Below are 27170 nucleotides of genomic sequence, written 5' to 3'. Positions count from 1 at the left end.
CTATTAAAAAAGTTCGCTGAGAGCAAAATAATGCGCCGCTTAGAATTTCGTGAAATAAACAAAAAAATCTACTTCGTCTATTGAGTTACGGGCCGTCCCGCCGCCGCTCCGGATAGATGGCGCAAGTAGTGTTGGCGTGCTCCTGTCCAGAAATCTTGGGTATGTCCAAGTCCCCGTGATAGTGATGCCGCCGTGCAATGAGATGTTGCGCGAGCGTTTTCGCTATTATTAAAGCATCTTCTGGAACTTCTCATGCGTGTGAGTATCATAGGGCCCACTCCCACAGAAGACACATGGGAATGGGAAAAAGTAAACACTTTAAAATGCCATAACAGCCAGTACTAAAATACTTCTTTTTGATGATTCTGATAAAGCCGGAGAGAATATGTCCTGCGTGCATTACGAGTGCGGTTAGTTGTTACTGAAAGCATTGGCTGCGTGGTTCTGTATGTGCAGCAAACACGACGCAATTTGCAAAGGCCCGTGATGACTTTCATGGCGCTTCTGTTGAGTACATTGCGGGTCTCTTCTTGCACTCTATTAAGTCGGAGGTAGCTGAGGCCGTACTATCGGGGAAAAATGAAATGCGAACAGAGGAGCGCGTGGCTCGCGGTACAGGCTGCGCCACCTGGAAGTGAGCCTAGGGGCGAGGGTGCGTGGCCTACTCCGATGTGTTTACGCCCTTCGCTCTGCGCTCCCCAAGCTTCGGCACTGCGCCTCTCAGTACGCTGCAAGCATCACCGCTATCTTTGCTGGCTCAGCGCGTGCGGTGCGAAGAAGCTCGCCGCACACGCCGAGCGAGCAAAGATAGCGGTGATGCTTGCAGCGTACTGAGAGGCGCAGTGCCGAAGCTTGGGGAGCGCAGAGCGAAGGGCGTAAACACATCGGAGTAGGCCACGCACCCTCGCCCCTAGGCTCACTTCCAGGTGGCGCAGCCTGTACCGCGAGCCACGCGCTCCTCTGTTCGCATTTCATTTTTCCCCGATAGTACGGCCTCAGCTACCTCCGACTTAATAGAGTGCAAGAAGAGACCCGCAATGTACTCAACAGAAGCGCCATGAAAGTCATCACGGGCCTTTGCAAATTCACTCCTATCACCAAGCTGGAGAAGGCTGCCCAAGTCAACAAGGTCCGAAAAATTGCCGACGAAATGGTGCTGGGGCAGCTCGAAAGGCTGTCTCGCTCGGACCATGGTATGGTTATCTCGCAGAAATTAAAAAAACACCATAGACCTTGATACGACAACTATTGCAGCACATCCGCCGCCCCCGTGGGAAACGGATGATGTTTCTACAAGGAGGTCAATCCCCCAAAACCAAGGAAAAGACCATAAAAAGAGGCGGCAGCACCAGAACGAAGAACATCTAAAGAAGACTGAACAATTCGGAGGCGATACCGATGTTTTCTTTAACGATGCGGCCAGAAATGAGGCTGGACGACATGCATCGCATGGAGCTCACCCACCCGCGGCAAAGCATGGAGACGGGAAACGAACAAGACGAGCAGCTCCAAGACGGCAGAGCTGTTGGCAATACGGCAAGCCGTCAAGGAATTCACCGACAACCCCCTACTGAAAAAAAAACATAAATCTAAATCAGAACTGATATGAAACATCAGAACTGCTATTACGCATATCAGAACTGATATGACATATATCAAAACTGAAATGTAATAAATGAAAACTGATATGCCAAATGTAAGAACTTATATGCCACATAGAAATTCATAATCAGATCATATCCGATTCAAATGAGAACTGATATGACATCCCTGTTAATGCATATCAGCCAAGAAGACAACATATGTTGACTATATCAGAACTGATATGGAAATTATTGAATATTTATCGGTTTATAAAAACTCTGACGTGGACCAAATGATAATTTTTATTGGCATTGCATTCATCCATCATATTACATCGCTTCAATTTCAGCACGACTCGCACGTGAGCAGCATTTACAATGCTTTCGTGACTGATTTGTCAAAAAATCGGTTTATGTGAAAAATATATGCACTATTAAATAAATGTCTCCGGTTATAATTTCAAGTAACAAGCGAAGAGAAAAGCGATTCAAAGGTATTTCTGAGTAGCTTGCACTTAAAAACAGATAAGCAATCAATGAAACAGAGGCAGCATCACGCACAAATGTAACTAACACAGCTGCCCTCTCGACTGGGGAGACATTTCGCCTTGCATCTTCTTTTCATTTTACAATAAACTCACTCAGTCATATGAAAAAAAAACATAGCAAAAAAACTTTCCAGCTTAACTTTGTACCTAGATTCTTATCCGATACCGTCGGAACACAACCGGTGGGAGGGGGTGAGTGTCAGGCGGCTCTAAACAAATACGTCCATCACGCCTCTCTGGCAGGCTAGATTTTATAAGCCTACGGACCCGAACGACCCAGGCATTGACCCCAACTGCGAACACTGCGGGGTCCCGCCGACATGTTTCCACCTTGTGTACGACTGCGTTGGAATTTCGCGGTATCGCGAAGCACCGTGGAAGAAGCTCGCCCCAGAGGCAAGAAGACCGACCACATATGAAGAGTGGACTCTTCCGCTCCTTGCAAACCAGCACAGGAAGCACATCCTCGACTCCCTGCTAGACTTTCTCCGCCTTTCAGGGGTGGCGAGGCATGTATGACCCAGACTTGTACGTAACTTAAATACTCTACTCAAGTTACTGTATCTTAAATATTTTTGTGAGTAACTTGGTATCTTGCAAATACTTTCGAACGTCAGTATTTAGTACTCTAACTTAAATACTTTTTCAAATAACTTGTAGTAATTTTAAAGTTACTTTTAAATTACTTTCTATTTTTTTATTTTCTTTAGAGGCGGGAAGCTTGGAAAATATTGAACTCCAGTTATTTTGGCTAGGCGCCCTGCCATTGCAGATACTATTCGTGCCAGGTAATACAGTGCGCTTGCGTGCTTCTGCTGAAAGAGGTGACAATGAGAAGCAGGTGTCGCAGACTCAAGCCAAGCGGACGCGTGTCGTGTCTTCTAACTGGGCAAAACGTCAAAGCGCATTTTCTTACAATTTGTTTGTGGCCAAGCTCAAGAGCAACAGAGATTCCGAAGCAGAAGGGCATGCGGGTGAAAGCATAAGTTGTGTACAAGGCTACAAGCCAGAGGGACGGCACTGTCGGAGAGAGGGTGGGTTCTACAAGTGTCTGGTGAGAGTCGACAGTAAACCGGAGTTTATTTTCCTATGTTATGGAGTAAAAGCATATAAAAGAAAGCCTTCCAGCTTCAGAAATGCCTCTGCATCCGCACGCGGTCGCATACACCGCTCGTTCGTTTCACTGGGCTCTCTTCGCACACAAGACTCGTAAGACGCGACTACAAGCTCCAATCCGGCGGCCCATCGCTCGCGGCGTACGCAGCATTACTTGAAGAAATACTTCGTAGCGAAGGGTTAACGGAGGGGGAAACACGGTCCACTAAAACTCGCTTATAGCGAGTTTTAGTAGACCGTGTTTCTCCCTCCGCTAGCTCTCCGCTACGAAGAAACCCAGAGCCTTTTATACAGGGAGAGTTCGGCGGTTCTTTGATCCAGCCGCCAGTCTGGCAGCACTGATCAAACAGTCTGGCAACTGTGCGCATCCGCCATGATGTGCCTTGCCGTCTAGCTTGATTGCACCTTTTCATTTAATTGCATTATAATTATAACCTTAAATTGCAAGCTTCACCCTTGTTTGGTGTAAGGCTGGTGGCGGCTGATAAAACCCGTTTGCCCTACTGACTCGAGCCGGCAGTCGGCTCGCTAGAGTCCATAGAGCGAGAGACGACGATGAAAATGATTGTTCTGCGTTGCGCTCTGCCAGACGTTAGATGAAAAAGAAACGGGGGGGGGGGGGGGGGGGGGGGGGGCTGCAGTGCCGTTGGATGCTCGAACAACGCGAAAAAGGGGTTCAGGATGTACCAGTTCCCGCAAGGAAAAGAAAACCGCGCAAGGCACAAGATTTGGGAAACCAAACCAAGAAGGGCTGACTGGAAGCCGAGTTCTCGATTGTGCGAGGTAAGTTTATGATTAACGTATGATTAAAGTAACAAAATGCTTGATTTTTCTACTTTCTCCTTACGCCAACAGACGCGCAAACGGCAAAACCTACACGCGTATACATCGCATGTCAATGGGGACCCACTCGCCGGGAGGCACATCATGGCGGAAGCGGCGCCCGCTGAGTCCGCTAGACCTAGCGGGCCGTAAGCACCTCCCACCCGCCGAACTCTCCCAGTATAAAAGGCTCTGAAGAAACCGCCACTGCGCCTGCCTGCCGATGGCCTTGGCTGTAGAGCTCCGGGTCGCGGAGGGGCTTAGCGGAGGGGGAACACGGTCTACTAAAACGCGCAGTGATAGTTTTTTAGCTGCGGAGGGTTAGCGGGGGGTTGGGGGGGGACATGGCCTACTAAAACTCCCTATTGTATTCGGTAGCACGAATGACCGCCGGCGCCTACCACGGTGGCGCCCGCTCTCCCCTGGCCTGGACTCCCCGACCCCCGACTGCACGGCACCGCCAGTGCAATGACGGGGGAAGCGGAAATGAACACCTGACACAAGGGGAGTGTCCGAGGCGAGCATTATGGTGAATTCCGCTCGCAGATCTCGAGCGCTCCAAAAGCGCTCCATTTGGAGCGCGCATATTCCGCTCGCAGATCTGGCTCAAGTTGGTCATCTTCCGCTCGTAGATCTCTGGCAGCGCCCGCTCCACGGAGCGCCCCAAACTCTTTTGAACTCGCTCTGCGGGAATTCACAGATCTCTCCGGAAGTTGACAGAGCGGCCCACGTGATTTCCGTCTAAATCGGCGGTGCGCATGGCGGCGAGGTTGGAGAGATCGGCGGGCCGGCAGGGCCGGTCTGGCCACGGCCGGGTCGTGGAGTTGGTTCTGTTCGGGTGCGTCGGTTGTTTACTCTGGATTGTGACGGCTCGAACGCTTCTACCTCGCGTAGATCAGGGATAAAAAGCCGGGAATGTGGAGTGTGGCAAATCGTAAGCGCTGACATCTGTGATCGTGAGAGGAAGAACGAGAAAAAGAACGACAGAAAAGCCGGAGGCAGACGCAAGGTTAGGCCTATTCATTCTGTAGCCAGTGATTGTTTACCGTTTCACACTGCATTCCGTCGGCGTTTTCCCGTGAAATAAAGCAAGAAGTAGTTAGGCAGCGACCGCGCAAGTGGTGGTTTGTTACCTGTGTGTTTATAAAGTCGTACTACAAATCTGAACTCCACCGCTGGCAATCGCTGTCCGTGCCCCGCCGCTTCGAGGCGGCCGAAAGGTATGTGACGGTGCCGAACGCGGACGTCTTCGTTATTTGTGACATGGGCGCCGTGGTACGTATAATTTCGCCCGGCCTGTGTCGCGTGTTACTTCTGCAGCTAAGCAGTGACAGTCGTCACTGGTCGTTGGAAAGATCAGCCGGCTGAGGCGTTGGTGGGCTGGTCAAGTTTGAGCAGCGGCCATTTTGTACGGCGGAGGGAGAAGGGGTGAGGAGGGGTGTGGGAGAGGTCGCTCCAAAAATGCAAGTTTATCTTCCCCTGTCGATTCGGAGCGGGTCCGACGGAGCAGAATTTTGCCTCCCTCGCAGATTTTGGAAAGCGCTCCAGATCTACGAGTGAAATTCACCATTAGAAACTTCCTCCGCAGGCGAACGGGCCCCGCGCTGCCCTCGCTTATGTCTTCGCCATAGCAAGGGTATAAAAGAAAAACGTTTTTGTTTTGTTTCATTCGTAGTTACTTAGCCAAAGTCTAGCTAAGAGATTTCCAGGAGATTCCATAGTAGCTGGGAGGAAGAATTTTTTCTGACTTCGGTTGTGCTTGACAATGAATTGTAGAGAAAATTGTAACTTGAGAGTATCTTGTAAGTAACGAGTTATTTTTTGGAGTATTTTGTACTTCACTCAATTACGTTACAAATTTGAGTATTTAGTACTCTACTCAGTTACTATTTTTCGCGGTACTCAGTAACTTAACGTAAATACTTTTAGTGGGGATCTTGCACAAGCCTGGTATGACCCCCTTTCCCTTTTCCCTCCACGTCACTCCAGATGATGCTACTCCAGAGGATGTGACGAATCCCCTTTTTACATATAATAAATAACTTTCGTATGTATATATATATATATATATATATATAAAAGCCTATGCGGAGCGTAAGTTTGTCTGCTTCTTGCACATAATGTTGCGATAATATCAGGAGGCCGAGGTATTATTGGTTGATTGAGAAAAAAAAATAGTGGGTAGACCCCGAGGCATCTAGTATTGAGGACTACCAACTACCGCTCAAATCAAAGTCAATCAGAGCTCGCGATCGGCGTCGCTCTGACGTCACCGCAGCTCCTGCTCAAGAAGCAGACGTACTTGCGCTCCGCATAACAGGAGAACACTTCATACTGCTTACATGAAGGAACGCAAAAGCATAGTCGCGCGGGAGAAAGGTTTTCGAGTAATGTTTCTACAAGTATTCAAGTTTAGGGCGACGTAAAGGACGATGTGGAGGACGACGTCCTAGTGATCGACGCCAAGTACGGCGTCTAGGACGTACTCTAGGACGACGTCGAGGACGACGTCATGGACGGTGTCTAGGACGCCGCCGTGAACGATCTCTTCGACGACCTTAAAGACAACGTCTAGGACGATGCCGAGAATTGCGTCCTAGAGGACGACGTCAAGAACGCCGTCTAGGACGATTTATAGGACGACATTTAGGACAACTTTAAGGACGAAACCTAAGACGACGTCTAGAACGACACCTAGAGGATGACGTCGAAAACGACGACTATACCCGTTTTCACCTCAAGAAAAAAGCAAGTTTTGCGCATTATTCATACGCGGCGCGAAGTAGTTCTTACGAGATTTGGTTGTCGGAGGAAAAAGCGATACTTTTGCCGTTTAGAACGCGCACTTCTTGATATAAGATACCGTATATCTAATCTATATTTCACCTACATATATCTTAATTCTCTACATAAAGAGGGAAATCAGTAATAATCCGCAAGAAGCCGGACTTTTTTTACAATGATTCTAGAGGTGAAAACGGGTATAGAGGGGAACACTTAAGGAGCCTGTCGCATATTTGCGTGGGTGGCCACGTTTGCCTGCGGAAGCCGCGGTAGTTGTAGACGCTGCTGCCTATGTCGAGGCCACAGATGTAGACGCGGTCGCCTCACAGTTCATCGCACGAAGCACAGAGGAAGACCGAAGCGCACCTTTTGCGCACGGCGCTCCGGTGGTGACATCATGCTCCCGCATTTTAGCGTGAGCGGCGCGTGCTTGATGACCTATTTTTATGGCTATCTTTTGGGCACAACGACGCCGGTTTTCCGCATAGGGCAAGTAAGGTCGTCCTAGAGGTTTAGGACGACCTCTAGGACGACCTCAAGGACGACGCCATACACAGAATCGTCCTTGAGAGTACGATTGAGCGGCGCATGCCGCTTAAGCATGTATTTATGACCACATGAGCCGCTTTTTCGCTCAATGGGACAAGTAAAACGTAACCATAAAAAAACTACACCAAAGAAAGCTTATCACGGACCCGCTTCTTAACTACGTCAGATCAGCGAACCTGACACTACTTATATTCTCATCCAACCTCCCATCTCCCATGACCGCCAGATAAGATGACCCTAGTCAAGCTATCTTGGTTTTCCTTTACTCTTAGTATCACTCATCGTAAGACACCACAAACGCCTCTTTGGTTTCCAACTATGGACATGATTCATGTTGCCTGTGTGAAAGACTTTGTTGTGAGAGTCGAGCGTGACACGTTTTGCATCCAGCCCAAGAACAGAATCTGCGTTAAAACGTATACCAACAATGCTTTTGGTTTTGATCCTGGAGCTGGCCTAAAATCAGCAGGAAAAATAGGCGCCTGCACACAGCGATCTGAAATTGTAATCGAAGGCGTATTTTAGCGGCACATGTTGTTTCGTAAAACTTCCAAGTATAAAACTTCTTGCGAAGAGTAGGAGGACTACCACCCTTTTCACGGTCAGCGAAGGACGACGACACAAAGCAGCGAGTTAGTAAGGTTAAAGGCCGGTTCTCACATGCAGCGAAGCGCTGATGTAGCGCTCCTCACGTGTCGTCAGCTACTTATCGTCTGCCATGAGCAACAGTTTTGACGGTGTGATACAAAGCTGGTGAACGCTGCCGTCAGCACGCGCTAAGCGCAAGGTTAGCGCAATGCTTGTAGCGCTCCGCTGCATGTGTGGACAGGCCTTTAGGCTGTCTATATTGGCGACGTGCGCGACCGAAAGCGTCGCTGTGGTCGGCCTTCCACAATTGGCCCAAAAGCTGACTATGACGTCGGAAAGGGTATACCATCGACGGAAATAAGAGGAATGAAAGAACTTTAATTTCGACGGTGTTGGTAGTGTTGCTTTGAGAGCGCAATGATTTCAGGCTTCCACCATGCTATTTACAAACACCATAGAACTTGTTGTTCGCAAGGTAAAGACGTCACAAGGGGGAACCATAGGAGGGCGCCACCAAAACATCTCGCCGCTAATACGTATGCAAAAAAGGCTCCTTTGCGCCGCCATTTTTAGCGGTGCTGACGCCACGTAACGTTCCCGCCATCTGGGGTGCACCAGGCGCACGTCATTGGGGTACGCAATGGCGGCGTCTGGCGTATCGCCGACGGCAAGTGTTAGCGACACACTTACTGTTTCGGAACGCAGGAGGAGGTATCCTCACAGAATCGCAGCATCAAATATTATTAGACGGGACATCTTTAAGGAACATCTTGGGAAAGAACAGAGGCAAAAAGCTTGGATAAGGGTAAAGAAGCACACACGACAGGACGGCGTTTAACTTACAACTGTTTTCTTTAATTCACAAAAAAGGAAGCAAGAAGAGAAGAAGCGTCTTAATCAGACAAAATACACACGGGCCAACCAAGCAGCATATTTTTTTTCAAGATAGGTCATATCAGTGAATGCGTAATGCCCTTCATTGCTGATCGAAGGTACCCAATTTTTTTTTTTTAGGTAAAGCTTTTAACGGCTTGCTCACGCATCTCCCGCCAAGTTCAGAGATAAAAGAGGCCTCGATGATTTCCCTTATCACTATGTTTGTATGTTTATCCAAAACAGTGACTTCAGTAAAGTTAGGCTGGCACTTGCAGTCCCTAGAGCGGAATGGTAGCAACCCCCCAACACTGGCCATGAGTGAATACGAACGTTCTCCAATAATGTCTTTATTTTCGATCCGAGCGATGTGGGAGGTTACAAAACAGAAAGTTGAAGAAATCAGCTTGACGAGCACCCTCCTTCCCAGAAATTATAGAATGTAGAAAACAAAAAGGCAGAAAGTACAACAAAACGCGCAAAAACACAATGTATCAATCATGCCAGCAAGTATTTTTTTTTATGAGATTGGTTAAAAACATTCTACAATCATAACCCCCTCGATACTCATGACTTCACACTCGTGATCAAAAACCTTCAATTTTTTTTTGGTGAAGATTCTAGTTGTATATTGCAATTAATACATAAATTGAGCAATTAACGGAAGTTTGCGTTTTATCATTTGCTACCCATAACTCGTTTTACACGACTAAATGGTCCATTTGTCAATGCTACGTGTGGGATATATGATCGTTATTTTACATAAACGAACTGAGTAAGAAGATTCGTGTTGTATTTCGCTTCCTGTTTATAGATTATACTTCAACGAAATGCACACATGTTATGTATGCTCATTGCCATGATTTAAAAAAGAAGTGGTGCAGAAGGGTGATCATACGGAACGTTATCTATATTTCTTAGCATTTTCTTCTTCAGTAGGTAAATCTTCTGCGAATTTTGGAGGGTCGTGTTTCCCCATACTAGACGAGATGAATTTATACGCGAAGAGAATAATGTGTTGCGTACGAGAAGTTTAACTCTAGTAACCTACGATACTCGATAGTTTCGACGCGACATAGTCTCTATGTTCTCCCCATGTCATCCGTTCCGTGAAAAATACGCCAAGAGTTTTGAAGGCGCTGACTAATTCTTTTTTTGAATCGAACAAAATAATATCTTCATAAACTCATACATTTTTTTTTGTGTGTGAAATTGGACGACTTTAGTTTTACTTGTATATATTTTTAGCGCGTTGCTCACGGTCCATTTTTCCGATTTTTCAAGTGTAGCATTTGCTTGGGAAATTAGTTTAAAGGGACATTTTTCGAAAAACAACAATGTAATATCATCTGCCAAAAAAAAAATTTTTTTTGCGACGTTATCAATGTAAGTGTAGGTTAAATAAAATTGGACCCAGGATACTCCCTTGCGGTATTTTGTGAACATGTAAATAAAACCGCGCAAATGAACACAAGGACAAGTAGAAGAAGGGACACAGACACAGCGCTTACTCACGACTTACTCTCTTTTTCGTCTTCTTAAAGCACAAATAAAAAGAAGAATCCAACATGTAGTACATCTTCGCTGTCATGTGCCATCCAAAAGATTTCTAACAGAAAGTATATCATTACAAAAATAAAAAAAGCAAAAGGAAAGTAAGTAGTAGAAAAATATAGACGCTTTACACACGCGCCAGATTGAGCCGCCATAGGCGCCCTTCTCTTGTCTTACCGAGATGCCGAGCCACTGAAGCGGGCGTTGACGGGTCTTCACAAGGGCCTATGCTGGGCACAAGAACACAGTAGCATCTAAAATGGCAATAACCTGTCCTGCTGTGGTAATGATGAATTGAAGCGAACGGAATAAGAGGGAACAAAAACTGACGGTCAGTTATGGCGGCGCCCACGCACAGCTGCTGTAAAGCGTCTATATAACTATACATCGTTCCACCTCAGGTCCGAGCAGAGCCAAAACTACAGCGCGATCCCTAATGCTCTGTGCGTACCTGTCTCGCACGCGGCCTCATGGTGATGGTCACCAGACCGCATGTACGCGCTTGTAGCTACAGAATCGCTCCCACGGAAGCAGAAAGAAAGTATTAAATAAATGTGCCCAAACTTCGAACAAACTCGAACTCTTCACTGGATATCGTAACTGACTCTGAACTTACACATAGATCGGGACCGTGTTGTCGAATGTAAAACGCTTCATGAATTTAAGTAGCCATTTATTGTGAATGTTTAGCCAAGATTTCAATGTCACCTAACCGAGGTGAACAGCCACACCTATCGAATGAGCGGCTATGTGACTCGAAGGTGAAGACCTCAGAGACAGCGAATGCTCCCGAGCTCTAACTTTAATACATCTGCCCGTCCGCGCAATATACACTTTACCACAGGAAAATGGTATTTTATACACGACCCCCACAGTACAAGCTACATATCTGATGCGATGGTTTATCCCACACCGTACACGTTGAAGTTCTGCTTTCTCAATAGAAGTACACAAACGAGATACCTTGGAAGGTACTGAAAATACTACAGAGACTTCGTATTTAACAGCCACTTCTTTAATTCTGTGGAAGAAGCTGTGCAAATATGAATTTAGCCCCGGTCGAGAAGCAGATTTTCGTCTAACGTTTTCAGGAATCCTAAGGGGATTCCTGAATAATTTTAAAAGTGACTCCGCTACTCCCACCAGGCGCGTAGCCAGGCGGAGTGTACAGGTGTGCGAACACCCCCGAAATTTTATTTTGTTAAATATATCTTTCTTTTTTTTTATTGTGTGTCTGGTTGCACCAGCACCTTGAAACACCCCCCGAAAATATTTTCTGCCTACGACACTGAACCCCACTATGACAAGTTTCGGGAAACCCGCTTTTGTTAACCTATTGGCATGAACCAGAAAGCTGCTGAAACATCCATGAACACAGAATTTCAAGAAAGAAGCTCTCAACCATGATTTTTGCAATACCTCTTTTTACAACTTTTGACTGTGCAGATTCGTAGCTAAGGAGGGGCTTTTTTGTTCTAGGCTCATAAGCCCAGCACAGGTAATTCGGTCCAAGGCGAATGTTTAGGTCCAAAAATTGCGAAGCTTTTCTAGGTGGAAACTCATTCGTAAACCGCAGACCTCAGAGCACTCCCAAAAGGTATCTAATAACTCTGAGACCAACTAAGCATTCCTTGAACCCTGCTTAGGTTTAGACACAACCAGGTAATCAACATACCTGAAGACTTTCAAAAACCGATCATCTAACCTTTCTGCAATAGCACAATCACAACCTGCTAGGTAGCTATCACTTAATATCGGAGCCACACTAGACCCAATGCAGATTCCGGATTTTTGCAGAAACGTGTTTCCTTAAGAAAAAATAAAATGCGTTTATTTATTTAATATTCCGCTGTTTTATTTACATGTTTACAACGCACCACCGACTAGCCCACATCAAAACATTACTGCAGTTCCCTTGCGGTACACCTGATAAAATTGGTTTTATATAAGAGGAGTGGCATCCATTTGTACAAATTGGTTTCGATTATGTACGATGTTAAGAGCACCTAAAGTGTTTCCGCAGAAACCATAAATCTACAGTTTTTTCTTTAATACCAAGTTATAATTCAAATGATCAAAAGCTCTTGTAAAATCGACAAAAATGGCGAGCGATGATATTTTGTCTTCGAAACAATTTAGGATAGAGTCTTTCTGTCCTAAAAGGGAGAGTTCTGTTAACCGATGTTTTCTGAAACCGAATTGCGCGTTATTCAAAATAGAATGCTTATCGCAGCAATTAGACATTCTGGATAAAATAATCTTTTCCATACCCTTCGAAATAAACAGGCAATATTGATACAGGCCGATGGTTATCCGTATCGTTTTTGTCCCCCTCTTTTATACAAGACTGGGACTCTTGCGATTTGCATTCGTTTAGGAAAGACGCGTTCTAGTGGAAAAATGTTAAAAATATAAGCTAGATATGGCAATACCAAATCTAAAACATATCTTACGGCCTTAGTTTTGATGCTTTCTGCATCGCAGCTTTCACTGTTATTTATTTCTAGAAATACAGATGTCACCTCAGTTTCTATTGCCGGGCTTAGAAATAAAGACTTGTCATGTTTCTTTTATATCATTTAAAGGTATATCATCAAACAACATTGCCTCTGATTTTGGCGATTCAATCCTCGGTTCAATTTTCTCCGCGTTGTATCTGCCTTATTTGCGCACTGGAAAAAAAGGTCCCGAAAATAGCTTGCTTTTTCATTTCTAATCTCCTTAGTTAGCTTGTTGCGATATTGTTTGAACCCTTCAAGCAAGTAACAATCACGCGTTTTCAAGAACATTTTATATAATCTATCTTTTGCTTGAATTTTGTCCAGCAACTCTGGGGTAATCCACGGTTTGCAGATTTCTTTTTAAGTCTGTCATTTAGAAAGTGGCCCGTCTGTCCAGCGTAGACCATGCCACCCGACAAGGAGATTTTATAAACACCGCCAGACACACAAGCCACAAATGGTACTACGTGCTTTTTGGTGCATGCATCCTTTTCGACCGCTTTTCGGCGGTAGCACCGAACTTTGCACATATCTGGCCCCTTGTCATTTTATGCCTAATCCAACCTTGTCAAAATCTAACACGGGAGTAATCTTACGAGGGTCGCGCACGCGCGGGGACTCTGCGCTCACTCGGAGCTGTTGGTAGAATTTATTTGAAGCGGCCCGAACCTGGCACAGCCACCGCCGCCCTCCGCGCACACGGTGGAGCGAACACAAAAAGAGGACTTCCAATCAAGCCCTAATTAGGAATCCTCAATTACTCCTGAACGGCCATCGAGAAGAGGCCGTGCAGGCCTCGCAAGGTCCCTAGATAGGACTTGGATGGTCGTCCTCCTTTTTTTAATTATTTAGCCCCTGCACACAGATCCCTGTCGAATGTTCACGTTCAAACCACGGTCAAGTGACGCAATGTGTTCAACACCTACCTGCGGAAAAAAGAAGTAGGGTGGTCACCGCCGCGCTCCAGGTGGACCACGTGAAATGAGCCACCCAGCAGAACCGAAACATGGCAGCAGAGTTGGTGTCACAGGGTGATCGCGACGACCAAGCGCGTTCAACCGCGGAGGCTGGCTGCACAGGGAGCAGGGGTTGCCCAGATCGAGACGGTGGCCATTCCGGCGCCGGGACTGGGAGCTCGGCACAGGTATCAACACGTACGGCAATCTACGAGTTGCCTGGAGACGCTATCTCCACGCATATTCCATCGGTGACGCACTTGTACAGCCCCCGCTGCAAGATAACACGCCTATATTGCTGAGCGAGGGCGGCAGTGAGAGAAGTTATTGAGGGGCACTTCAGAACGGCGCGACTGCAGCCGCGCATACCCAGAGGATATTTGCTGGTATCCGCCAGCGGAGGATGCGGACGGCAATTTATGTTTCGGACATAGCGGATCTGCTGTGGAAGTGGACGTATATGAATTTAATCTCCGAAGTGCGCGCACGGATAGAGACGTGAATCGCTTTGGGGTGTGTCATGCTGCGTGATCAAGCCAAGACTGACTCTCGTAAGTCTTCGGGACAAGAAGTTTGGGTATCGCCGCTTGGTGGAATTTTTTCACGACCCAGAGTGAGAATTAACTTCCCCTGCACTGGTGCAAACACGTGTCGGACAAAAGTGTACGTTTTATTTGATCCTTAAAACGTCTTTCTTTGTGTTTCTTTTTTTTTTTTTTTTTTGTGGGGCATCGCCGGTGTAAACAGTGTTAAACTTTTTTTTTTGTATAAAGAGAGTTAATGTTTCTTAGTTTTATTGTAAATGTGGCTTTGTTGTATTGCTTATGACATTGTATTCTCCATCTCTCTCTCTCTCTCTCTAACTCTCGTTTTGTGTAGGATTTTATGCTTATATAAGCCCTTTTGATGTCGAATAAACTTCAGCTGTGTTTGAGACTTTGTGTTTGTCCGTCCCTTCTCGTCCCAGTCTCGGGGTTCCACCACCAGCGCGTTGCGCCCTAACCTTTTGTTCAGAAAGAACTGTTTTCTCCCAGGTAAAGAATGACAAAATCAACATGCGCATCTCAGGACACCATGGTTTCAGTTTTTGAGTTGTTTGGGTACACCATAGTGATTGGCAGATTGATTCTATCGGGCGAAGCGGCTCGACATCTCCACCATACTTCAACTGGAAGCGGCAAGAACGGTGCTCCTATAGAGCTCCGATGTCCAGCCGTGCATTTCGTCTCATTGCCAAGTGCGATCTTCAACATGTGGATTGTTAAGACCATAGATATTCTGTAGGGAATGTCTACACACCGGTGAGATTAGTGAATGTGACCACTAGCTTCGACGGACCGAAGACACGGCGGACCGCCTTCTCTTCCATGTGAGTGACAAGGAGAGGACCTCTTGACCATCGGGAACAGGTGTGCTTGCTACGCAATGTACGTTTTGTCATGACCCGATGACTTTGGACCGTGTCGAACTCTGGGCCAGGAATCTTCGACGAGTCTAGCGGGTAATTACAGCGATCGGCACGAAAGGCCCTGGACAGCGCTACTTGTAAGTGCGTTTTAATTTATTAAACGTGAGAGACATTCTGATTATTTATTTTTGTGTTTACAGTTATTTGTATTGAATTTGATTTTGTTAAAATATGGCTTTCTTTCGGCGGGAGATGTGTGATGTGATAAAGTCCTCCCAGTATGTCCAACGCCGAATATCATGTTGAAAAACAGCGCGACTGGGACGAGGACACAAAGAGACGAAGAGAACACAAGACAAAGCGCTGACTATCAACTGGTTTGTTATTACAGCATAAAGAAGAACGACAATGAAATAAAAAAACATGGAGTCAAATGTTCGCGCGCTTGCTTGGCGCCTCGTGGAATATGTCCCTTTCTTCTTTTTTCATCCGATTGTAGACTGGTTTTATTCTTTCTTTCCTCAGGAGCTCTTGTTACCCTGAATCCAAAAACTTCATCTCGCTGGGAGTCAGAGTCACCGAAGGTTGGCTCACACACGAACTGTTGGTCTTCGTGATGTTGTAGGCTTCTACCATCTCTCGACATGTTTGGTCGTGGTGTTGAAATAATATACTGGTGTTTTCTAAGTGTGGTTCGCAACCGCAATCTCTGCAATGTATCACTAGATGTGAATTAGCGGTGCGTTTCAAGGAGCTGTGGTGCTCTCTTAGTCGGATGTTTAAGCACCAGCCAGTCTGCCCGATATAACAGCGCCCACAAGAGAAGGGAATGCGGTATACCACACCTTTTACGCACGACACAAACTTTATCCCATGCTTTACCGGGTGGTGCACGATAGACCCCAATCTCAAAAGCCCCGCGTCAAATGCCCCCCGCCATAAGCCCCGTTTCTTTTTCCCCAGTTTCGAAATCCCCATTCTCAAAAGACCCTAACACGAAAGCCACCAATCTCAAAAGCTCCGCGTCAAATGCCCCCTGTGTCAACAGCCCATGGCTTCTATGCGTCAACGCACACTGGGCAAAGGACAGTGGCTCGTTCATCAAACAAACCGCTTTCCCTAGGTTTTTTTTTTTTTTTTTTTTTTTTTTTTTATGAACGAAAATTAGGTTAGGTGCAGCCGCACACTGTCGCCGCAAAGTGGCATGAACGCAGGCGCGGGGGTCGGTTCACGCGCTTCGAGTGATACACGCGCCATCCGAATCCGAAATTTAAGGTCCCGCGGGTTGCCGAGCAGCCAATCCGGCGTGAGCGTCGTTGCTAGGGGGTCTATCGCCTGCGCCGTAAAAAGAGCCAGTGACCAAGGCGCCCGGTGCGCATACACAATTGGCCCTCTCCTCCCCTCCCCCCCCCCTACTCTTTTACAAGGTCTACACGCACACACGCCGTAAAAGTTAGTGATGGACCGAATCTGCCGAATTCGGCAAAGTTCCACACATGCCGATATTTTCAAGGGAAGTTCGGCAAAGATTCGGCAAAACTTTGGCAAATGTCTGCGCACGCGCACAAACGCGACGAGGCAATGGATCGCAAATGGCCGCCACGCAGTCGCGCAGTTACGGAGATCGGTTACGGCGAGGTCTGGAGTAGGCTACACGGTAACTGTGCGTTTGTGAGCTTTTACGAGTGTGGTTCTCTTCAATATTTTCTGCCTCAAGAACAGAAGATCGACCAGTTAATTTACTCAGTCCACTGCGCAAGTGACAAATGATGCGGTGCATTCTGGATAACGTGATTTTCATTTGACCCCTCCATTGATGCAACGAGGTAGTTGAAACATTGACTGACAACTGACAATTACACTCAGTGTGCGCAGCCCACTGCCGACAAACGGGCCGGAGTCACGAGAGCTTGCCAGAATGTATGGGACGCATCTGGAATCCTCGTCATATTGTGATACATGTATCCTCGCTTCGTTTCTTTCCTTTTTACATACTTTCTGTAGTGTTTATATTCTGTACGTTTATTTGTCTGTTTTGTTTTTTTCATATGTGGTGGCGGGCGGGCAACAGACATGTACAAGTTACTCAAAAAATTAGGTTAAGTTACTGAGTATTAGCCTGAAAAGTAATTTGAGGAGAGTGGAAATTATTCAAATGGAAAGTAATTCAGTAAATTACCAATTACTGTAAAAATGTTGCGAATTACTTTTGAAGTTACTTTCGTTTTTTTTCTATGCTAACAAGGAAGTACTTGCATAGGTTTTGATGAGTGAGCGAAATTCTGCTAGCCGAATATAAAGCGGCTTGTGTTTTCACCGAAATGCTTTAATAGCTGGTTCTGCTTCTGCATGCCTAATTGTTGTGTACCTCTTTTTGGTCAAGGATGTTCTGCGGATGTATCATTTCACCTTTGAGGTTTAGCACTGCCTGAGCTTGGTTTTGCAGACAGTGTTTGATTGCTTACAGTGTTGCGCAAAGTACGTCTAAAAACTACTTGGAAGTTCAAAGTAAATACGAGGTTATGTACTTCAAGTAAAGTAGTAAGTACACCGGGTGCAATGTACTTTAAGGGACGTACTATAAGTACAATGAATTTTCAACATAAAGTGGAAGTTCTTTTTAACACACTCTTTCAGAATGTCCTTTCATTTCCTATACATCGTTTTTTTTTTATTGTTTTTTTCTGGCCGGTATGCATTGTTTTAGGGGAAATCGGTGGTGTATATATATCAGTTTTTTTCGGCAAGGGCGGCAAAATCGGAGGTGCATCAGTTTTTCTTTTTTTTTTTTTTTTTGAAATGGCGGCGACTAATACGCCATAGAGTAATTGCTTTATTCTCGCTGACGAACCACTTAACACAATCAACTTATAAGGCACTTATTTGTATGGGTCTTATAGCCGCCATTTCTTCACTCAGAAAAGTTACCAGAGGACGTCTCGAAAGACAGCACAAGCACCAGATTAACTTCAGAGCGGGTGCTGCGCTTTGTTACCTCCCTTGAGTGAGGATGCAGTGGGTGCACCTCCTGTAGTGGGCAAGAATTCCTACACTGCGGAGAAGCGGGGACAAGCCCTTTCTTCAAATGCGTCGAGTTTCCTTGAGCTTCGGGATACAAAGAAACGCCAGTATTCAGAGCTAATCCCACAGTTACTCGGCCTCTCTTGCGTCATGTCTGTTCGCTCCCCGCGCCTCGTAGCAGTGTTGTTGCAATGGGGGGCTCGTTAAAATTGGAGGCGGGGGGGGGGGGGGGGGGGGGTTGGACTATTCAAATCACTTTCTTCCTTCACCCCCCCCCCCCCCTTTTCTACGCCACATGCTTCCCCCTCTGCAAATATCAGCTGATCTTCCAACATCTTTTCTCTGTTGATAGGCAAAATAACTACTAAAATTAGAAAGTATTTTGTAATTTGAGTAGAAGTCACGCGGAAAAGTAGTTAAAGTAAACTACTAATTACCAGAATAGAAATGTAATTGAAAGTTACTAAACTACCTAGTAAAATAGTTAAACTACAGAAACTTGAGTAAAGTAGTTGAACTACGTACAAGTCTGGCTGGCAGGCGCTCTGCGTAAGGGTTTTCACCTATCTGCCTAGCCCCGCACACCATCACATGGGCCAAGAAAGGTGTAGTTTTACTGCAGAGGAGAAATCAGCAGGATCCAAGATGGTGGCAATGGAGGATGGGGGACTGTCGCAGTCGCTGATGGCTTGAGGAATAAATGACCGATTGAAAGCGTTAGTAGAGCCAGAAATGCGTTTGATGGTGCAGACGTTGTTGAGGCGAGATGTTCGGTCGGGGAATAATAACAAAGTGGTTTTGAGGTCGGGAATGTGGTAGTAGATTTTATTAATAAGGCACAGCTAGGAGACCTTTCTGCGAAGCTGCAAAGAGGACATGGTTAGTTCAGTTTTTAGCGCCGAGACACTGAAAGAAAAGTCATAAGTGGATGAAATGAAGCGAGCAGCTCTGTTCTGAACTGCCTCTAGGGTGTTGATGAGGTACAGTTGACGGGGATTCCAGATGGTTGAAGCATATTATAATTTTGGTCTGACGTACGTGTCGAAGGTTAGCTTACGGACAAAGGGTGGAGCGCTTCCTAAGTTACGTCTGATTAGTCCAAGAGTTCTAGATGAATCGGTAGTAATGGCTTCAATGTGGTTATTCCAGGAAAGGTCAGATGTTAGTCTTACACCAAGGTATTTACACGCAGTAGCGGTCTCAATCAGATCGGACTCCATGAGGTAATTGAATGACAGCATGGTTTTTTTCCTGGTGAAGTGAATTAGTTTGCATTTAGACTTGTTTAATGACATAATCCACTCTTTGCACCAATTGTTAATTTTATCTAGATCTTCCTAAAGCTGGTTATTATTTTGCACACAAGTTACTTTGTTATAGATGACGCAGTCGTCGTCAAAAAAGCGTATTTTTGAAGAAATCCCAATGGGAATGTCATTAATAAATATTAAAAGGAGTAAGAGCCCAAGTACAAACCCCTCGGGAACACCAGAAGATAATTTATTAAGGAAGATTCATGATCATTATGGACGTGAGCTGTAGACGGGAAAAAAGAAAGTCACGAATCTATGCAAACGGTTATTGGTCGAGGCAAAGAGATGATAGTTTAGAAAGAAGGCGTTGATGGAGGCACGGTCGAACGCTTTGGGAGAAAAAAAACTGCGTCAGTCTGGACGTGACACTCAAGGTTTGTGTGCAAATCATGGATGAAGTCGCAGAGCTGTGTTTCGCAGGAAAGTACCTTTTGAAAACCGTGCTGCTGTTTAAAGAAAAGAAGTGGGATGATAGGTGCCTCATGATATTAAAGTAGAGGATATGCTCAAGTAGTTTGCAAGAAATTGAAGTCAAAGAAATAGGGCGATAATTAGATGCGGAAGAGCGGCTGCCCTGTATAAAGACTGGGATAACCTTTCCCACCTTACGGTCAGATGGAAGGCAGCTTTGAGATAAGGACTGATTAAATATGAGTTTCAAATACTCACTAGAATTTACACTGGTGTTTCTTTTAAATTTTAGAGTAGGTGTTATCAGTTCCAGCGGACGAAGTAAGTTTTAGTTTATCAATCAATTGTTTAATACCGGCGGAGTTAACTTTAATAGGATGCATGCGCTCGTAAAGCTATTCAAGGAGAGTGGGGACGGAGCCCAAGCACTCGTTAGTAAACACTGATGAAAAGTCTTTGTTAAACACAGAACCATCATGCTCGACATTGCACATCCGACATTCCTAACTCATCCCATCTTCCTAAACGTCCGTGTGTGTTCTAACACCAGAAACCAGCATTTTAAAGTTAAAAACCAGACGTTGCGATTATGGGACGCACACTTTCATGCAAAGCTGACGTCAAGTGACTCAAATCGAAAAACATGCATATTTACAATATTGTTATCTCTTCTGGTGAAGGCTCAGCAACCATTGCATTCCTCTTCGCGCACGAAACGGTGACTCCCAGAGAAAGTAAGAGCGCAGTGATTGCCTTTATTTTAACAATGTAAACACACTTGCAGGCGTGCGCTGATGAAGCCTCAAAATCAAAACTCTCGTAACGTGATTTGTGACCGCACCGGCTACTACCAAACCTCGTTGTCACGCCACTTTCTGCAAGCAAACACTAAAATTGCCAGTAAACACGCAAAAGCGACATCGACACAATTATCTTCTAGAATATCACCTTATTTAGACACAACTGTTTCAATAGGCACTATATACATGTTGTATTTATTTTAAGAAGGAAAAAAAATTTTGTCAGAAAAAAAGTGGAAGCCGTTTACAAATCCCTGTAACGCCGAATTGGAGCGCAGCTCTTGAGGAGGAGTAGGGAAGGGTACTGAGGGGGTCACGTCACCTGCGGGTAGTCACGTGACCCCGGGGGGTCACGTGACCTCGGGGGGGGGGGGGGGGTGTCACGTGACCACCCCCCGGTTACGCCGAAGCCGACGCCGACGCCGCTCAGGCTGGAAACGGGCCCCTAAGAGCTGGGCTCTAAAACAAAATATCAATGTTAAGTCTGGTAACATTGTATTTTTGCCGAATCATTGCCACATCTTTAGAGAAGTTCGGCAAAAGCTGTGCCGAATTTTCGATTCGGCAAAAGTTCGGCCCATCACTAGTAAAAATATGCGACCCAGGGCCTGGTTTGCCGCCCCCCCCCCCCCCACTCAAGAACAAGTTGGTACGCCACTGCCTAAATATGTTACAAGTCAGCGCTTTGTCTTGTGTTCTCTTCGTCTGTTTGTTTCCTCGTCCCAGTCACGCTGTTTTTCAACATTAACTCTTACCAACTCGCCCCGTTATCTAGCCGAATATCACAGAAGCGTGGGCTCGTTATTTGCCAAGATTAGGTTTATTGGATAGGAGTGGAGTGTCAGTTATGTCACCGCGCTATATTAGTGTACTTACCAGCCTTTACTCGACTGTTTTGTTTTAAATTCTCGATTGATTCAAGTGTTGTTATGTTCAACTGTCATGTTCCTTTCGTATAACAGGTTATTCATTGTACTGTTAATTTAGTAGCACATTTGACACTGGTGAGCTGGAGAGGAAGGCCAGCTGTTTGATTTATAACCTGCAAATAAAATGGATATAATATGGGCACATTTATAACTACATATTTATATGCCGCAAACGCGGTAGGTCTTAAAACGTTTCTTTCTAAGTCAACGTAGAAATATACATATGTGTTAACTTGAATGGCGAAATTGTAATTAACAGGTCTTAAGGGGTAACTACAAAAGAATTTTTTTTTAACTGTTGGTACATTAAGGTGGTGCGCTTCTGCTGCAAGACGATCGGCTGTCTCGTTGCCTGTGATGCCAACATGTGAGGGCAGCCATTGAAATACTAATTGCCGGCCTTTTGTTTCCAAGTTTCTTGCTGTGTGGGCAACGTACCGTGCATATTGGGGGGCATCGTCTAGGTTGCTGAGAAGCACCAGTGCTGCTCTGGAGTCTGTTAGAAGGACGGCCTTTTCGCAGTTGGAGATATCGTCAAGTGCTTCAAGGCCAAGCCAAAGAGCTGCTAGTTCAGCGGTTGTGGAGGAGGTATGAAAACTGAGTTTTCTTGATCTGGTCACATTGAGTTCTGTGAGGAAGATTGCTGCAGTAGATGATTCACAGCTGTGAAGCACCGAGCCATCGGTGTAGAGATGCACCCATTCTACAAAAGATTCTTCTATTAGCTCTTCAGCGAGGCCTCGGGCGACAACTTGTGCCGTGAGTTGTTTGTTTTTGAGCATGGGAATGGACTCATTGATTTTCAGCGGTTGGGCGTATGGTGGTGGGGCTAGGTGGATCATAGTAGGAGCGTCTATAAGCCCTTCAAACTCTGTTGCGAGGTATCCTAGACGGGAGAGGGGACGGCTGCGCAATCGGTTCAGGAGAGAACCCGTTGACTGGCAGGTCGTTTGCCGTGCAATGTGGCGAAGCGTCAGTTCTTTACCGTGGTTTTGAACAAGGTTCATCCTTCCTTCTACTAGCGTCGGAATGTTGGGTGCGTACCTGGGTAGGCCTTGACATAATCGAACAGCAATTCGTTGGAGTGTTTCAATGGCTAATGACTGCGCGTTGCTGATGTGAACTAATGGCAATGCATACATCAGTCTGGAAATAATCAGGCCCCTATACAGTTGCATCATCATTGCTTGAGGTGTTCCCCGTCTGCTGCCTATGATCATACGGATGGCATTGAGGTGTCGGCGACATTTGATGAGTGTTGACTTGACTGCAGGGCGCCAGGAGATGCGGTCATCTAGTAGAAAGCCTAGGTAGGAGTACGTTCGAACCCGCGTTACTTCTGTTCCGCTGATTTCGTAGATTCTATTAATTGAAGCTCGGGCCGTTGGATGGTATTGAAGGACAGCTGTTTTAGATGTAAAGAGAGTAAGTCCCAGCTTTGATATTTCGTCAACAAGTATGGTTAGGGCATCCTGTAGCGCTTGCTGCATCTTGCTGTACACCTTTGTGGGGGCAAAAGCCCAGGGGGCCACGTCATCAGCGTAAATTGCAATGTTTATTACTGGTGTATCGATGTTCATCAGCTGTATGGCCTCTGGCAAAGCGGCCATGGCAACGTTGAACAAAAACGGGCTTATTACGCTACCCTGGGGAACGCCTTGAGCTACTGCACGGTTCGAACTGCAGGCTCGTCCTAGGCGTACGCACATTGTGCGACCAGTCAGGAATGCACGTATAAATGCAAGTGCTCGGCCTTGCACACCAAGTTTGATAAGCTGGGTAATTATGGTACTATGGGGAATTGAATCAAAGGCCTGTTTGATGTCAAGGAATATGGCTGTGAAAGCTTGCTTTGTGGCCTTGGATTCCTCCATGTCTGATACAAGGTCGCTGATCGCGTCCATCGTGCAGCGTAGTTTTCGGAAGCCAGACAGTTGATTAGGAAGGGTACCAGATGACTCAAGCTGCCAGTCTAGACGCCGCAAGACCATTCGTTCCATAATCTTCCCCAGACAGCTGGTGAGGGAGATAGGCCTGTAGGAAGAAGTGTCACCGATCGGTTTTCCTGGCTTATGAATTGGAACCACCACGGACTGTAGCCATGCAGGAGGAAGGACAGACGAGCGCCAAATGTCATTGATGTTGTCTAGGAGGCCAGGGAGGGTTGCGGCAGAGAGGTTTCGAAGAGCTTGAAACGTGATACCGTCCAAACCTGGTGCACTGCGTTTTCCAGAAGAACGCCGAAGAGCATGGTGTAGTTCGCCCATTGTGAAGTCCGAGTCTGCGATAGTTAGCGTTGTTGGTACAGGGCCGGCGGTGCTAATTACAGCAAAGCCTGATGGCGCAGCAGGTATGGAGGTAAATTATTCTGCTAGTTGTTCTACAGCTTGTGCCACGATTATGTTGTGGATTACTGCTAGTCCAAGAGCAGGTGAGCAGGGAGTGGCATGTCCGGCGAGAACACGAGCCATGTGCCACGCTCGTCTTCCACCTCCCGGAGAGTGAAGAGACCCACATCGCTGTCGCCACTGTCTACGTTGTAAGCGGTGGGTCTGTTTGCGAAATGCAGCGTCGAGTTTACGGTAACGTTGGATGTCTTCTTGCCTAGATGTAATAAAAGAGCGGCGCTGCGCCTTGCGGCTCAGTGCTCGCAATTTGAGGTAGGTTAGATCAGGGTTAGGCCGATATATTGGTATTGTCACGCTTCGGGTAGCTCTGGAGAGGGCCTGAGAGATGGCAGTCGTGTGGTCTACATTGCCATGAGATATTATCTCCTCGAAGTATATCCGGTATGCGTCCCAGTTAGTCACTAAGCAATTTCTGTGGGTGATCGGACCCTGTGCTGGGGAAGTGATAATTATGGGGAGGTGATCGCTACCCCAGCTGTCTGGTTCGGGCGACCAAAGTGCTTTTATAGAAGCAGTTGCGAAACTCAGATCCAGAACACTGCGTTCAACGCCGGGCCTTAAAAAAGTTGCTGTGCCGTCGTTGAGACATTGGAGACCGATGGCTGTTGCCAGATCCTCGAGCAATCTACCTCGACTAGAGGTTTGCTTATCTCCCCATGTCTCGTTATGTGAGTTGAAGTCATCGAGGAGTAATGTGGCTGGTGAGCATCGTGAGGGTGTTGTGCGTAAGACAGATTGGTTCCAGTGAGAATTAGGTCGAACGTAAATAGACACAATTGTGACGTCTGAGTTGCCTTTTCTAATTTTCACAGCCACGTATTCAGCACTGTCGTCACAAAGATCCGAGAGATCCACCTGCACCTGAGTCAATCTTCGATGTACAAACAGGGATGCCTTCGGAGCGTCAGTTGATGACTGAGTTGTCCGAGGGGTGCTGTTATATATGACATAGGAAGCAAGTCGAATCGCTCCTTGTTTTATGTTAGTTTCTTGTAGGGCTAATACCTCAACTGTGTGGAATTGTAAATATTGTCTTAGGTCTTCTATTCGTTTTCGAAGCCCATTAAGATTCCACTGAATAACTGAAGGAATTATACTATTTTTCCCAGTAGGAGTATGTATTTTTGTTTGGTGGTGGCATAGCTCAGCTGCCTGAATGGCTTGCAAGAAGGTAGGTGGCTACTTGTCCCAGGCGGCGACTAGCGGGGTGATAATGTCAATGATTGTAATCACAGCCTGTGCTACAGGGGACTTGACCGAAGTCAGGAAAGAGCGTAGCAACGAAGCAACTGAACAAAATGCGTTTCCTAGGCTTTGAGGCTTGGGCGTGTCGTTTGATCGCGAGTTTTTCTTAGCTGGGCGATCACGAGCCCATTTAGGGGGACTTTGTTGGTCTTTTGAAGCTGCTCCATCAGCGGTTGTTTCCGTGCCCCTTGAAGATCCGGACTGTTGTGATGATGTAACCGCAGAGGTCGTCGTGGCTTGGGACGTCGAGGCATCCAATGTAGGATAGTTGTTGTCACTCATCGGCGGGACAGGAGGCTGTAAGCTTTCTTTCCAGCCATGTCTGTGTTTGGGCAGGGCGTGGTGTTGTACAACGTCGGTTTCTGGATTGCTCATGATAGCTGTTTTCGCTGTTGAGTAATCTACGTTGTTGGAACTTTTGTAGTTGGATATTTGTTTTTCCGCTTTGTATGTTAGACAGTTTCGTGACGTTGCATCATGGCTTTTCTTGCAGTTGATGCATTTAGGTTTTTGTGTTTCGCACTTGCTGGTGTCGTGGTCAGCTCCACAACGGCTGCATTTTTGGGCTTTTGTGCAAGTGCTTGCGATATGTCCAAAGCGATTACATTTCAGGCATTGTCGCGGTTTCTCGAGGTATGGGAGTACTTGGTATCTGGTGTGCCCCACATAGACATGGTCAGGCGGTGTTCCTGTGGTAAAGATAAGTTTTACCACCTCTAATTTGCCAAGTCTTCTCGCTTGAGTTCCTGGGGATTTCACACTTATGGATGCCCACAGGTCATCATCTGCGATCTCTACTGATACTTTCCGGATGACTCCGACAGACGAGGATGCGGGAGTAGGTTCGTAAGTGTGAACCTGGAGTGGACCAATATTTTTCAGCTGGAGTATGGCTTTTGTTGATTCCACATTTCGGGTGTCAAGAGCAAGGAGGTTCAAACGATAGTTTGGTCGAATCTGGATGATGCCGTCTGGTGCCAGACTGTCAAGCTTTTCTTTCAGAACCAAAGGGTTCAATTTCGTGATGAGTTTTGTAGGGTCCATCGGTTTAACGATGACAGTGAGGTTGTGAGAAACTTGAGTGATTATTGTTGCCTCACTTGAATTAGACCCGTGGCACCTTTTCTTGTTAGCCTTGACGTTCCACGGCGCTTCGTTGTCTGAGTCTTCCATAGAGCTGTCAGAGGGTTCATCAGGGATGTTCGATGTCTCGGCAGATTCGTTTGCGTTGCCGGCGGGCTGCGATGTTTTCGGTTGGCTCATGTTTAGTGATCCGAGAGGGTGGAGTCCGCGGCCTCTGGCTCAGGTGCCTCGGAAGGCGACTCCTCGTTGAAGCACAGAGTTTTTAGCCGTGTTTGAAGCAGGTAACTGAAAATAATTATATAAATTTTCCGGAGCGAACAAATCGAGCGTTGCCTCTATCACGTCGTCGTCTTCTTTTTCCACGTTGAAATGTAGTTTTTCCCTATGCAGTTCGAGCTATGCTCGTAAAATGATGCAGTTGGCGGTGACGTCAAAACGTCGTCACGATGCATTTTGACGATGCAGTTAACTGAGTGGTCGAGACGAAGCCAGAGATCAATCTGCATCGTAAAAGATCCTGGCAGAGATTTTCAAGAAATACCCTCAGTCAAAGAGCCTTTACTTGCAACTTATTTGCAGGAATGGCTCCGCTCCAGGTTTTTATGGTCTTCCAAAGATCCACAAACCCAACGTGCCTCTACGACCTACTGTGGACTTTACAACCTCACCGCTTCGGCC

General features: G+C 46.3%; 2 protein-coding genes across 2 annotated transcripts in view; both read right to left on the bottom strand.

Annotated features, from left to right (window-relative positions):
* Nucleotides 1-14099, bottom strand: part of LOC8043048 — a 130683-nt gene extending 116584 nt beyond the window's left edge. Inside the window, exon 1 of the mRNA XM_040214723.3 lies at nucleotides 13845-14099. Within this exon, the coding sequence (XP_040070657.2) occupies nucleotides 13845-13926 (82 nt within the window). The 5' untranslated portion in view covers nucleotides 13927-14099. The remainder of the gene's footprint in view (nucleotides 1-13844) is intronic.
* An 11244-nt stretch (nucleotides 14100-25343) lies between these two features.
* Nucleotides 25344-26672, bottom strand: LOC120840595. Its single transcript, XM_040211174.1, has one exon. The coding sequence runs from the start codon at nucleotides 26670-26672 to the stop codon at nucleotides 25344-25346; it is 1329 nt and encodes a 442-aa protein (XP_040067108.1).
* Between the last annotated feature and the right edge of the window lie 498 nt (nucleotides 26673-27170).

This window comes from Ixodes scapularis, unplaced genomic scaffold (assembly GCF_016920785.2).
Source record: "Ixodes scapularis isolate PalLabHiFi unplaced genomic scaffold, ASM1692078v2 PGA_scaffold41__6_contigs__length_2269736, whole genome shotgun sequence".
Lineage (NCBI taxonomy): Eukaryota > Metazoa > Arthropoda > Arachnida > Ixodida > Ixodidae > Ixodes > Ixodes scapularis.
The sequence above is the reverse complement of the archived record's forward strand: the minus strand, read 5'-3'. Positions and strand labels throughout refer to the sequence as shown.